Raw genomic sequence first — 13,620 nt, 5'->3', positions numbered from 1 at the left:
TAGCCTGGCTGATGAGGATTATGAATCCGAAACCAGTGTCAGGATGCTTGTTTCCGGTCCAGGGAAGACATGGCTTGGCAGTTCGGGCTGGACTGTTCCCATGAGGCACAGGGTCAGACTGATTTGCATATGGCCATGTCTGAACTGGGGTGGCTGAGTGAGCTAAAGAATGGCGATAGATTAAACCCAGATCAGTTGACTGGGGGTGAGTGTTTGATTTGCTCAAACGCTCCGTCCATCATCCCCTTTTGTATAGCCCCTGGTGGTGAGCCTTTCAAATCAACTTACTCCTTTGAGTAGCCTTGAGTCGTGTGACTGGGATCCATTCACCAACCTTCGCCTCCTCCCCGGCTGCTAATCTTTTAAAAGTCACCTTGCAGTCCATCGGGTCCCACTTTTCACCCCTCATGCCCGCTATTTCCCCAGTTGGAATTAGGGGTGGTCGGAATTTGCACAGTTGCCTTCTGCAAAATTCCGCGAAATGGCAAGAAATCTCAGCGAACACGTGGAATTTCGCGTGCTCGCGAAGATTTTGCAGCGTCTGTTGTAAACTTAGTCGGGTCACTCTCAGGGAGTATGGGGCAGACGAACATCATGCCAGAATGAATCCTGCCCTGACATTTACCAAGAAGATGCCACCGTTTTGTGCCATACCTCTACTCAACTGGAGTACTTTCTACTAGTGCTACCTCGTTGGGTAGATGTATAGTGCTTGCCTTTTTCCTACACTACAGCTGCGTAAAGGGACAGAAGAGTCTGTAAATTTTTCACCGCGCCGAAAGTCGCCGCAGTCCACTGAGTGAGCTGTCCATCATTGTGGGGAAATGGCGGGAAGACGTTGAATACCGCTAGTGTGTGTAGGGCGGGGCCGAATGGGCGGGGATTCCATGTGAATTCACATACCTTTTGATTATAAAGGGTCAGAGACCGATCAGAGCAGCAGATGAGGGGAAAGCAGCTTCCTGGTCACAGGAACTACACTGGGATTGCGCTCAAGAAACTCATGGATGCAAAGACCTCCATCAAGGACTACAGCTAATTATAGACTGTAGATATGGGGAGAAAGCACACCTGCCTAGCCTCGACAGTGCTCACTAATTTTTTGGGCTGATTAATGCGTTACTGAATTTGAGCTTCAACTCGGGCACCTGCTTTATTTATATCTGTAAGTGCTTCCGTTCCTATGCGAGTTTACATGTCTCTTGATTATAAAGGGTCAGAGACCAATCAAAGCAGCAGATTAGGGGAAAGCAGCCTCCTGGTCACAGGAACTAAACAGGGATTGTGCTTGAGAAACTCATGGATGTAAAGACCTCCATCAAGGACTACAGCTAATTGTAGACTGTAGATATGGGGAGAAAGAACACCTGCCTAGCCTCGACAGTGCTCACTAATTTTTTGGGATGATTAATGCGTTACTGAATTTGATCTTCAACTTGGGCACCTGCTTTATTTATATCTGTAAGTGCTTCCGTTCCTATGCGAGTTCACATGCCTCTTGATTATAAAGGGTCAGAGACCGATCAGAGCTGCAGATGAGGAGAAAGCAGCCTCCTGGTCACACTTCCTGGTGAGGTTTAATATTACCTCATGCCCCCGAATTCCGTTCGGCCGCAGATCGCGGAAGTTTCGACATTTTCGCAGAACGTGGAAATGCCAAAATTTCGCCAGTTCCGCGAACGGGAAGGAATTTTCCGCCCACTTTTAGTTGGAACCTCAGCATCGAACTTAAAGGGCCTAATGCTATGTCCTGGAATATTGCGGGGCTCTCAACAAAGTTTACTGATTTAAACTGGGTGGAATTTGTTAAATCCTAACAGACTTTTTGTCTGCGGGAAACGTTGAAGGTGAATAATACCTTTTTAATGGAAGACTATAAAACATATTTCTTACTATAAGTGCTCTAGGCGGCAAGGAGGGCAATCGAGGGATTGATCATCTTTGTGGTAGTGGAGCTAAGTGGGCATGTTGATGATGTGTCATGGGATACGACGGTGTTGCAGGGGCTGGTATTATCTGTACTGGACTCGTCCAGTATCCTATTGTAAAGATTTATCCTGCTATATGTGGGCCTGATGGGGTCTCTAGTTTCAACGTTTCAGCTTGTCCCTGAGCTCTCTGGTGGGGCGGCCACCTTCCCGCAGAGCTGGAAGCACGCCGAACTCAGCGCCCTCCTGAAGAAACCATCGGCAGACCCCACCGACCTCAAGAACTACCGCCCCATCTCACTGCTCCCGTTTCCCGCCAAAGTCATCGAGAAGACCGTCAACAGACAGCTGGCCGTCTTCCTCGAGACGAACGGATCCCTCGACCAATCACAGTCCGGCTTCCGAGCCAATCACAGCACCGAGACCGCCCTCATCGCAGCCACTGACGACATCCGAACCCTGCTCGACAACGGGAAAACAGCGGCCCTCATCCTCCTGGACCTTTCCGCAGCGTTCGATACAGTCTGCCACCGCACCCTAGTTCAACGTCTCAGCAACGTCGGAATCCAAGAGAAGGCACTGGAGTGGATCATCTCGTTCCTCGCCGGAAGAACCCAGAGAGTCCGCCTCTCCCCGTTCAGATCTGAGGCCACCGAAGTCATCTGCGGCGTACCACAAGGTTCTTTACTCAGCCCCACCCTCTTCAACGTGTACATGAGCCCCTCGCAGCCATCGCACGCCAACACAGCCTCAACATCATCTCCTACGCTGACGACACCCAGCTGATCCTCTCCCTCACCAACGACCCCGCCACCGCCAGAACTAACCTACACGAAGGGATGAAAGAAGTAGCCGAGTGGATGAAGAACAGCCGCCTGAAACTGAACTCAGACAAGACAGAAGTCCTCATCCTTGGATCTACACCATCTGCCTGGTACGACTCCTGGTGGCCCCCAGCACTAGGCAGCCCACCCAAACCAACGGACCACGCACGCAACCTGGGCTTCATCCTGGACTCCTCCCTGTCGATGACCAGACAAGTCAACGCCGTCTCGTCTTCATGGTTCAACATCCTACGCATGCTCCGAAAGATCTTCAGATGGATCCCCACCGAAACCAGGAAGACGGTCACCCAGGCACTTGTCACCAGCCGACTAGACTACGGAAACACCCTCTACACCGGACCCACAGCCAAACTGCAGAAAAGATTCCAACGCATCCAGAACACCTCCGCACGACTCATCCTGGACATGCCCCGCCACAGCCACATCTCCAGACACCTGAGAGACCTGCACTGGCTCCCCGTCAGCAAAAGAATCACGTTCCGCCTCCTCACCCACGCACACAAAGCCCTCCACGACCTAGGCCCCAGATACCTTAACAACCGTCTGACCTTCTACACTCCCACCCGCCAACTACGATCGACCAACTACGCCCTCGCCGCCGTCCCACGCATCCGAAGAACCACCATGGGAGGAAGATCCTTCTCCTACCTGGCAGCCAAGACCTGGAACTCCCTCCCCATCCACCTCCGCCTCACCCAAGACCACCTCTCCTTCAGGAAACAACTGAAGACCTGGCTGTTCGAGCAGTAGCGGACCCCCCCCCCCCCCCCAGCGCCTTGAGACCCTCCGGGTGAGTAGCGCGCTATACAAATTCCTTGATTGATTGATTGATTGTTGTGAGATAATACTGTTAGTGAAGGATTTTAATGTCACCTATGTGACTGCCCTTTAAAGACCGACGTCTCTAAGTCCAGGTATATGGTGTCAGAGGGGCTTCTTTTTGTTCTTACCAAAGAAGGCTTGTAACTTGGTGCAATCCTAGAATTCCATAATCTTGTTTTTTGACTTGGAAAAGTTGATGAATTTACCTGATACTATTATTGTTCCAACTTTTAAGGGGAGGGACTGCACCTCTATCATCGATTTTATCCTTGTTTCTGTGCCCCTATTTTTGTGTATTGTCAACTTTAATACCATTCATAGCCCATTTAGTGACCCTAATCCCATGTCTTTGTACGTGAGGGCTTCTTGCACTCCATCAACCACAAGGGGGCGACTGGCTCCTAATAGGCTCTTCCTTGTTTCACAAGGCTGGTGACTAAACTGGTTCCAGGTAGACCCGGTGCACATTAAAGCTTCCCTTTTAATTAACGCAGCTCTGGAGATAGCCACCTGTCTAGACGCAGATGCTCTTGAGTGGAATGTCTTGCAAGCATTTGAGGGTATTGCTCGTAAAGCCAAGGAATTACTGACCGCACCGTCAACACATTCATGTGGACAATACCCAAAATGGTTTGACAGGGCTTGTTCTAAGCACATTCGGAAACTGAAGGCTACCTTGAAGCAGGTCCCAAAAGATAGGTGCCTGGTGGCAGCCCAAAGGCAGGCCTACAAGCAGGCAGTAACCAAGTACAACCAAATCCTGCAGGAATTATTATCCTGGGAGGTGTTAACATAGGCATCGAGATGGGAGACAGCTCTCTCTTTTGGAGGGTAGTGAACCGGACGTGCTTTGCAGATAGAACTGGTCCTTCTATTTGTGCGCACATTTCTGAACAGTGGGTAGACAACTTTGCAGGGGTCTACAACTTTGGTGAGGTGGCAGAGAGGGAGGTTATGGCAGCCAAAGAGCTGGGACAGGTTCTCATGGTTTTCGCCCTGAAGAAAATAACCTTGGGTAGAAATGTGCGAACTAGGAAGAAGGCCCCTGGCCCAGATGGAATTCCGTCGGACTTATAGAGGATGGATGATGAACTTTGGGATCCCCTTTTAACCCAGATCCTAAATGCAGCAGCAATTTGCGAGGTTCCTCACTCATGATCAACAGCCGTGATTGTGCCTGTGTTCAAGAAGGGCACTAAAGATACCACCCCATCTCACTGATTGACACAGTAGTAAATGTCCTTGGGAGACTCATAAATAATAGGCTGATGGCCTGGTTGGATGCAAATGACATTCTTATAGACTTCCACTATGGCTTTAGGCCAGGGAGGTCCACATCTGACCAGTGTTTGAATCTTTTCTTAATCATCATAAATAAGTATACTGTAGCCAGCCTGTATCCTCTACTCGGCATTAATGGACCTTATGTCTGCATTCGACACGGTTAATTACGCCTAACTGTGGCCCTTGCTGCTCGAGTTAGGGGTGAATACCAACATATTGGCTTTATTGGCAGTCTTGAACTTGGACACCTCAGTTTCCATGCGTTTTTCGCAAGGTGCTGCCTGCACTCAGTCCTTCCAACCAGTAGGGATGTGCAGCAGGAGAGTATCCTTGCACCATTCATGTTCACCTTCACGGGTTGATTGCCCTAGGGTAGGTTTGAGGTCGCTCCCGGTATTGTTGTATGTCGACGATGCTGTCCTGATGGCCCATACAGCCAGAGGCTGCTGCTCCTCTACTTGGACAAATCAGTCATCTTTATGGATTGTCTGGACCTGACTGCGAACTTTACCATATCTTCTGTCTTGGTAGTGGAACCATTGTCTCTCAGCTCTAAGATCTTCAAGGTGAGCCACTACACTCTGGGCAAAGCCTCAGCCTTTCCCTATCTCGGGGTGCTATTTGATGCTAAGAATAATTGGCAGCAATTGTTGGATGGGACAATAGCTGAACTTGTTAAATCCACTGGGGCAGTGGCTAGCTTTGCTTATAGATTGGGTCCCTGGTTTCCTCAAGTATTGCTAAGATTCATGATGCTAAGTGTATGTCCCAGACCTGATATGGCAGTGAGATCTGGGGATATCGGAAGACTGGCATAATTCAAGCCCCCGAAAACACATTTTGTACCCCATTTTATTCTGTGCATACTCAACTTGGAATCAGGTTTACTGACAACTTAGTTTTCTCTTAGCCCCCTGCTCTGCTGGGTAAAATTCTGGACCAGGGAGGATCTTAAGCTTAACAGACTGATCCTCTGTATGTGCTTGTCCCTGGATGACGTGCTTACGGCCTATGTCAAGGCAGCCTTTCCAGCACTCGGGAGACTGGATGCTTACCTACACCTCATTCCTTGTTGCCCCGAGATCTACAAGGTATAAAATAGCTCTATTTTGAACAGAAAATATTAAACAGAGAAGTGGATGAATTCATGAAACTCCTAACGAGGGGTCACATGGCCCTAGTGTCGGTTAAGGGTATGGAACCGTATTTAGTGTAGGTATTTAGCAGACGTGACCAATTTCTCTTGGCCAGGTTTCGATTTAATCAATCACATCATCTTCTGGCCACACCCTGTGGATAGGTACACCCGGGCAAGAGGATGCGACAACAGGTCTCTGCAGGACGCCCTACATTTGTTTATGTTTTGCAAGTACTACAGTTGTCCTAGAAAGCAGTTTATGTTACCATTGTTGAAGCCCTTGAATTTTATCCAAGTGCCATCTACTCTCATGTATTTACAACTGCTTCCTAATAAACATGTTTTATTTGTTGTGGTCAGTTGTTTACGTGCAGATCTGGTGTCTATGCGCTCAAGACCGGATTGTGCTTTGTGTCAATGTATACAGTATCACTTTTTTAGTATGTTTTTATTGTATTCAGAATTCTTATTTTGTACTTAATGTATATGTGTTTTAACTGTATGTTATTTATTGTCTTCTTTTGTGGTTGCTGTGTACAACTGAATAACGATGTTATGATGATAAGTGAAGATGGAGGTAGAAAAAGAAAAGTATCAAGAGGGAATGAGCTAGAGCAGGAATGGACGAATGAGAAGGCGAGAGACAAAAGAGTGGCTGTAAAGTGGGAAAGAGATTGAGGAAAAGACAGTGAGATGCTTCATCTCCTGCCTTTCTGCCCCCAGGTGCCAAGATTAAGCCTTCTGCAGAAGTGAAGTATCCGAAGGATAAACACCTGATCGAGAAGATATCGTTGTTCAGAGGTGACATCACTAAGCTGGAAGTGGATGCGATTGTGAACGCCGGTGAGTACCACACCTGGGGCATCCTTATGCTTATATAGTTGATTGTTAACGAAAAGCAGAATAAAGGAATCCCATTTTGATGAGTCAGATCTGACAATTCCAGCATGATGTAAGCTGCGATTGACAATGTCTAGTTTGATTTATTCAAGACATCACCAACTTTATTTTCCCCAAACATGCATTATAGGTGTATGTGTATATTTTGTATTAGCCATTTTACAGGACGAGACCTAGGGTAGGTGGCTTTTCTTCCCTTCTTCAGCTCCATCTCCCACTAGGACATCCTAAGTCTTCCTTGTGACACCACCGTCTGTTTGTCCTTCGCAATCTTTCCTCCTCCACTTTTTTTGTGTCCTAATCAATCTTCTTGTGATCCCTTTCCTACCTCCATGCTCTCTGTTTTGTTTAGGGCACTCATTTTACCTGCCTCAAAATTAGTCTTTTTCAGCTCTGCCTACATTTTCTGTTATTCCTTATGTTTTTTTCTCCCGTAGGTCTCCACTTCCACTTCTGTAGCTACTGTAAAGGGCCGTGGCCAGGGTCATATGTGTCTGGATGTACAATATACCAGACACACACATTACTAGTCTGGGCATGGCCTTGAGTAGTTCACTGCCCGTTTATTAACCCCCTTCTGCCCTCTACATCCATCCCCATGTTACTTCTCAGGCATGACTCTCCTTCTGGGACTCTCCATTTAGCATGTGGTTGCCCCACACATAGTCCTTGAGGACCCTGTTAGATTCAGCCTTCAGCAGTACAGTAGTATGGACCTGCTCCGGGCCCTCATGGTGCCTTCCAAATCCTCACTGTCTTCCCTCTGGGGTGACTGGCTCCTGGTCGAGCTCAGGAGCGCGTCATTCGATTCCCTGGTGTGACCTTCTCTGCTTGGGGTTGTTGTACTCTGTCGTGTCAATGCCTCTCCCTATTGGCTCTAGTCCCTTTCAGAGGGGGGCTGATGGAGGTCGGCTATGCCTGGTTGTGCTGCACCTTGGGCTCTTTTGAACTAGGACACGTTCCTGGTTAATGCTTCACCCTGATGCAATGCTATGACCATAGTCCCTTGTATTTGAGTGATTTGCCATGGATTCCTTTCAAGAGGGGTCCTGAATTTGTACCTAGGTTGGCTGTCTTTCATGAACACCATGTCCCCTGCTCGGAGGGTTGGCGTTCAAGCCCCTCGATCTTTCGCATTGGTTCCCTGATACTTCTCTTGCACTGCCTTTTCATTCAAACCGACCGGCTGTCAGTGGCAGCTAGTGGGAATCGTATTCCTGGTGGGCTGTTTAATAGGAGATCCACGGGCACACATCCTGTTGTTGTGTGCGGGATTTGCCCGTATGCCATCAGGCGCTTTTGCAGGCATGCTTCGAGGTCCTTTCCTTGATCTACCCCTATCTGTAGGGTCATTTTGAGAGTTCTCATGATTGCTGTTCTGTACCCCAAGACTTTGGAGATAGTTCTCAAAATTCAGGTCTGTTGTCAGTACTGATCACGTCTGGGCATTCCAAACAGTGACAACGAATTCTAGAGCACTGGGTGCACTGCCTTAAATGTTGTGGGTTGGTTTGCCTCCACCACTGGGTAATTGGAGTGGCCACTGATAATGACAATAGTTAACCTCTCTTCGGGGCAACTCCCAAAGTCAATGCTGAAGTGGGTCCACACACGCCGAGCTCTATACTCTGTAGATACTGGGGCCTGTGTTGTCCCCCTTCTGTGATATGGCATGGGACACAATTGCTGACTATCTCATCCACTCACTCTTCCATCCTGGGCAACAAGACTTTTCTCCTTAGCCTTGCCTTGGTCCTGGCCTTGCCTTGGTGTCCTTAGTGTGCCATGTCAATCACTGAGGACCATAGTTTCTTAGGAACTACAATGTGGGAGCCTCTCAGCCGGAGCCCATCCATGGTGTAGCTAAGCTTGTGGTGGATATGCCAGAGATGAGTGAGGGAGGCTTTGTCTTCTGGATTTCATTTCTTGCTTTATTCAGAAAGTGGCTCTTCTTTCGGTTGCGATGGGCTTCCACTACTCTTTGGAGACATGAGCCTGCACCAGCCACCATCCGGACATCTTTGGACTTCATCAGCCCAGGGCAGGCCCCTTGTATGACCATTCTGGCAAGGTCTTCCGATCATTCATCTTCTTCCTTTATGCCCTCTCCCTCTATCTGCGGGTGTCTTGACAGTACGGCCGTAGGGTTGTGTGCCCCAGGTCTGTACGCCACCAGGAAGTTGCACATCTGCAACTGGGCTGCCCATCGCTCAGTCCTGGGTGGCAGGTTCTGGGACGTGCCGGGTAAGAGAGGGACTAGCCACTTGTGGTCCTCGGTGACCCGAAGGTGATGACTGCATAGGTAAAGATGAAATTGGTGGCATCTCCACCGGATGGCCAGGCTTTTTCTGTAGATATGGGCGTGTCTAGACCCCGTCGCTTGAGTGCTCTGCAATCAGGACTCGTGTCTTGTGGCTTGCTTCCTGCATCAGTAATGCTCCCAGCCCAACATGGCTGATGTCGACAACTAGCTCAGTGTTTTGGCGAGGGTCTTAGTACGCCATTGTTGCATCACTCATGAGGGCTCTTTTGATGTGACGGAAGGCTTCCTTGGCCCAGTCAGTCCACTTCTATTTAACATCTATTTTTGTTAGGGCTTTCAAAGTTTCAGACAAAGTTGCCAAATTCAGTCTGGATCTACCACAGTCCGTGGCCAGCCTAAGGAAGTTCTGTACTTCTCCTGCATTTTGGGTATTGGTGTGGTGCCGATGGCTCTCTGCCTTCTTTGGGTCAATTTAAGTTCCTTCTTTGGAGAAAATGTACCCCAAAAATTTGATAAATTGTTCAAAGAAGGAGCCCTTTTCCTTGTAAAGTGTCTTAGACTGTACTCTGCCAAGCGGGCTAGGGTGTTGCGGAGGTATTTGTGATGCTCCTCCATTGTGTGGGAATATATCAGGATGACGTCACTGATTTTGACCAAGCCCACAATTCTGGACAACACCTCCCTGATGGTGTTCTGGAGCACCTCCATTGCTGACAAGATTCTGAAATTGAGGTGTTTATACCTTCTGAGACTGAGGAGGGTAGGGAAGGCGGTGATGTACCAGCACGTGGGGTCTAATTCAAGCTGGTGGTACCCTGCATTGAGGTCCAGCTTGAAGAACCATTGTGTCCAGTTGAGGTATGAGATGATGTCGTCCAATGTCTGCATCAAATGTCGCTCAAAGTGTATTGGCGGGTTCAAAAGGCGCATGTCCTCGCAGATGTGCACTACTCCCAGTTCTCTCGGCTTCAGTGCCATGTCCAGCAGTGGCACCCATGGGGTGGGGCCTGACGCTTTCTCTATGATGTCCAGCTGCTCCAGTTTCCTAAGTTCTGCTTCCACCTGGGGTCGGAGGTGGAAGAAGACACGTCTGTGGCGCAGTGCCACAGGGTGGACGGTATGGTTAACATTTTACTTGTGAGTTTTACAGGTAGCCAAGGCCTTAGCAGAAACTAAGGAACTCCTTCATGATCATACTCGCCTGGTAGGTGTGGATGTGCTGGGTGCTTGGTCCTCCGCAGAGTGGCAGGCCAGGAAGGTGCCAAGTTCCTTCCTTGGTGACGTGGAAACAGGTTCATAGTTTTTGGTCAACATTCTCTACAATCATCGGTATGGCCCGGCAAGCCGCAGTTGGCACTTACTTCTGCATAGAAAGATCTTAGCTTTGTCATCTCCCAACTGGGGATATGGTTGAAGCTTCTCGTACTATTGTAGTCCATGATTTTAATGAATGCTCCTGTGTCAATCATGGCAGGCACAGCGACTTCACCGACCATGATGGTGCATATGGGGGCCAGCTTCCTGTTCATGTTGTCTGGATGTGCTGTGAATACGTTGAAGACCTTGTCCTTTCTCTGTCAGGCCACCCATGATAAAGTGGGGGCCACTGCTGCTCGCATGGGAGGTGCCATCATCCAACGTGAGTTGTTTCAGTGTGGTCTGCAGTTTATGCTTTGCTTGTGGTCTTCGGTCCTGCTTTGTGTTCCTACAGACGTGGGTGAAGTGATTTGTCTTGCCTCACTTGGAGCAAGTTGTGCTCCAGCTAGGCGAATATAATTTTGGTGTTGGACCATGCCGCAGTTCCCGCACCTGGGTGGGTTAGTTGCTGGTGAGGCAGCTGTAGGGGGCCTGCCGTTCTTGGTATGCAACGTTTACAAAAAATTTTTTACAACGCACTACCATTACATCGCAGGTATTACCACGCATACCATTACAACGCATTGCGCTGGGGGGCACTCTAGGGTAAGTAATAAGTTTAATTTTCTATCCAACACCTTCCCTAGTGTCCACGGGGACTGGAGTTGGAATAGAAAATTATACTTACCACTATTCAGCACCTCTAAGCGCTATGCGTTGTAACGGTATTCGTTGTAAATACCGCGTTGTAAAGGTATGCGTGGTAAAAGTATGCGTTGTAACATCATACATCCGCCGTTCTTCAATATACTGCATCTACCTTCTCGGTCTTCACTCTTGGGAAACCTGAGTGATACGCCCGTGGCACGGGCATCCGGTTCAGGGCTAGTTCCATTTCGCCCACCCGACTGTTGGATAGCTCATACAGGTGGGCCAGGATTAGGATGACATTGAGCAATAATCCGGTTTGCTGTAAATTGAGTCATTTTAGGGTGACGGATCTGCAACCTTGGATGACTTGGCATGCACCTCTTTTGGCTGATTGTCATCTACAGAAGAGCTTGTAGATTTCTTCTCTGTGCAGAAGGAGGGACCTCTTCGCCATGCCATCCATTTCTCGTGTGGTGCTGAAGTAGTTATTCAGACGTCCTACCCACGTGTGCCATCTGGCTGCAGCAGTGACCGAATCAGCCAAGGCGCTGAACAGCTGTAGTGTAGGCAGACAGAGAGAGAGCTTTAAGGGCAGTGTCCCGGTGACACTTGGGGCCCATCCACCCCTGCGTCTGCTGGTCATCTGCCATGGCGTGTTAGTGCCACCAGGTGGCGTGCGAGACCTTGAGCCAGGTAGCCTTTGAGTTGAGGTGCAGTTAAGCCAAGCACTTTCAGGTGGCGCCAGAGCCCGGCAAGCGGAGGAGGAGTCTCCAGGCGGACTTGCTTGGCAGCGTGCTGTGCAGGCAAGCACAGGAGCAACGTCCTGCCGAATTCCCCTTCTGGCACTGGGGCTGTGGGCAGGCAGCAAAGTCCTCAGATGAGAGGGGGTAAGGCCGCGCCCACAAATTGACGAGCCTGTGCATTAGGGCTGCAGCGTGGTTGGCGGGTGGAGACACGTAGATTCTGCATGGAGCGTCCCGGTCAGCTGGCCATTCTCGAGGAGGGGGGCTTGAGTCTCAATCACACTGCTGGGAGACAGGTGGGCATGCTTCAGTTACTGCCCATGGTATACAAGGGATGCAAATGGCCCACCTCCTCACCAGAGTTAAGGCCAGGGTTTTAAGTGGTCCGGGTCCTGCCGATGCTCAGCAACTGGCAGTTCTTAATAGCAGGTGCCGAAACGGGTCCCTACAGGGCTCTCCAATTTTATCTTCAGGGCTGAGGGAAAAAAAAAGCTTAACTCTGCAATAGTACCACCCGTCACTGCTTTTGATGTAACTTCAAAGAGACTCATTTTTCAGTTATATATAGCGCAGACTTGGAGCAACCATGAGCACCAGTTACATTTCACAAGGACATTTATTCATGTTTTGAATCACAGGATGTTGAGTCGATGTGAGGCTCGAACCTGCTTTCTTAGCTCGAAAGTCGGTAACCCACAAGAACGGAAGCATTTCAATTTTACACACAGCAAAGTCATAGTTGTTGCTTATTTACCTTATGCAGTTTACAACCATTGACAAAGCGAATAGTCCTGGCTTGTTGTAGGTTTAATGTTACTTGTGTTATATATCTGGATGAATGGACAGGCGCAAAGAAATACCAGTGGGGCAGCACACTATGCTAAGTACAGATTTTTAGTGTAAGTGTTTTAAGCCACATCCTTATTTACAACGGCCACGCCCCTATGGGAGACCGCTTTTCATCTTACCTAAAGCCCTGATTAAGGCCCCTGGCCTGGGTCGTATGGGCCTCAGTCCTGGGGTACAATAACGTGCAACAGACACACACATTACCAGTCTGGCCGTGGCTTTGAGCAATTCCCTGCACTTTTAGTAATCTCTTTTGGCTGATCCCGGCCTCCACAGTGCGTGCTTCTACATAAAGCATGTCAGTAGAGCCCGGGTGGCACTCTACAGCTGTGTCGACATTTCTTTTTCCTTTCTGAGTTGTTTTAAACACAGGCAACCCATACCCGTTCTGTAAAAAGAATCTCGCTTCAAACCCTCTTTGCGGTTTGTTTAGGTATCAAGATATTTTCATGTTGCTTTTTTACACGCCAGGCAAAGCAAGTAAAACATATTCCCACGTAAATGCAGTCCTGTCAAGTATCACGCATCAGGTGTGACACTCACACATTTCAGTGCAGTGGTCCGCATCACCACACTGAAATGCATTGTCATGCATTTTGCTGACTTGCGCCACCCTGCTCCCAAGTCCGAGAGACGTGCTGCAGCCAGTGCCAGCAGCTGCTCTAGTAGTTCATAAATAGTTAATCATGGCTGCTCTCAGCTTGTGGGCGCGGGGCAGCGCTAGGTGGCTACAATGTAACAAACTGTTACAATCCTCTGTGCTGGCTCCAGGCTGGCGATGTAATTTCCTGCCACGCCGCGGCTTAAATTTGACAGACACACACAGTTAACTCTCAGCAAT

The 13,620-nt window shown here is 49.0% G+C and overlaps 1 protein-coding gene across 4 annotated transcripts in view; it reads left to right on the top strand.

The window, feature by feature from the left end:
* LOC144781609 (ADP-ribose glycohydrolase MACROD1-like) overlaps window positions 1-13,620 on the top strand; it is a 602,071-nt gene that overhangs the window by 249,723 nt on the left and 338,728 nt on the right. For all 4 annotated transcript variants that reach the window (XR_013601015.1, XM_078660550.1, XM_078660548.1 and 1 more), the window contains exon 3: window positions 6,741-6,860. Coding sequence is in view for 3 of the 4 variants with exons in the window: in XM_078660550.1 (XP_078516676.1) it covers window positions 6,741-6,860 (120 nt within the window). In the remaining variant the exon portion in view is untranslated. The remainder of the gene's footprint in view (window positions 1-6,740; window positions 6,861-13,620) is intronic.

Source organism: Lissotriton helveticus, chromosome 9 (assembly GCF_964261635.1).
Source record: "Lissotriton helveticus chromosome 9, aLisHel1.1, whole genome shotgun sequence".
NCBI classification, from domain to species: Eukaryota; Metazoa; Chordata; class Amphibia; order Caudata; family Salamandridae; genus Lissotriton; species Lissotriton helveticus.
Note: the sequence above shows the minus strand (reverse complement) of the source record. Positions and strands in the feature narration are given on the sequence as shown.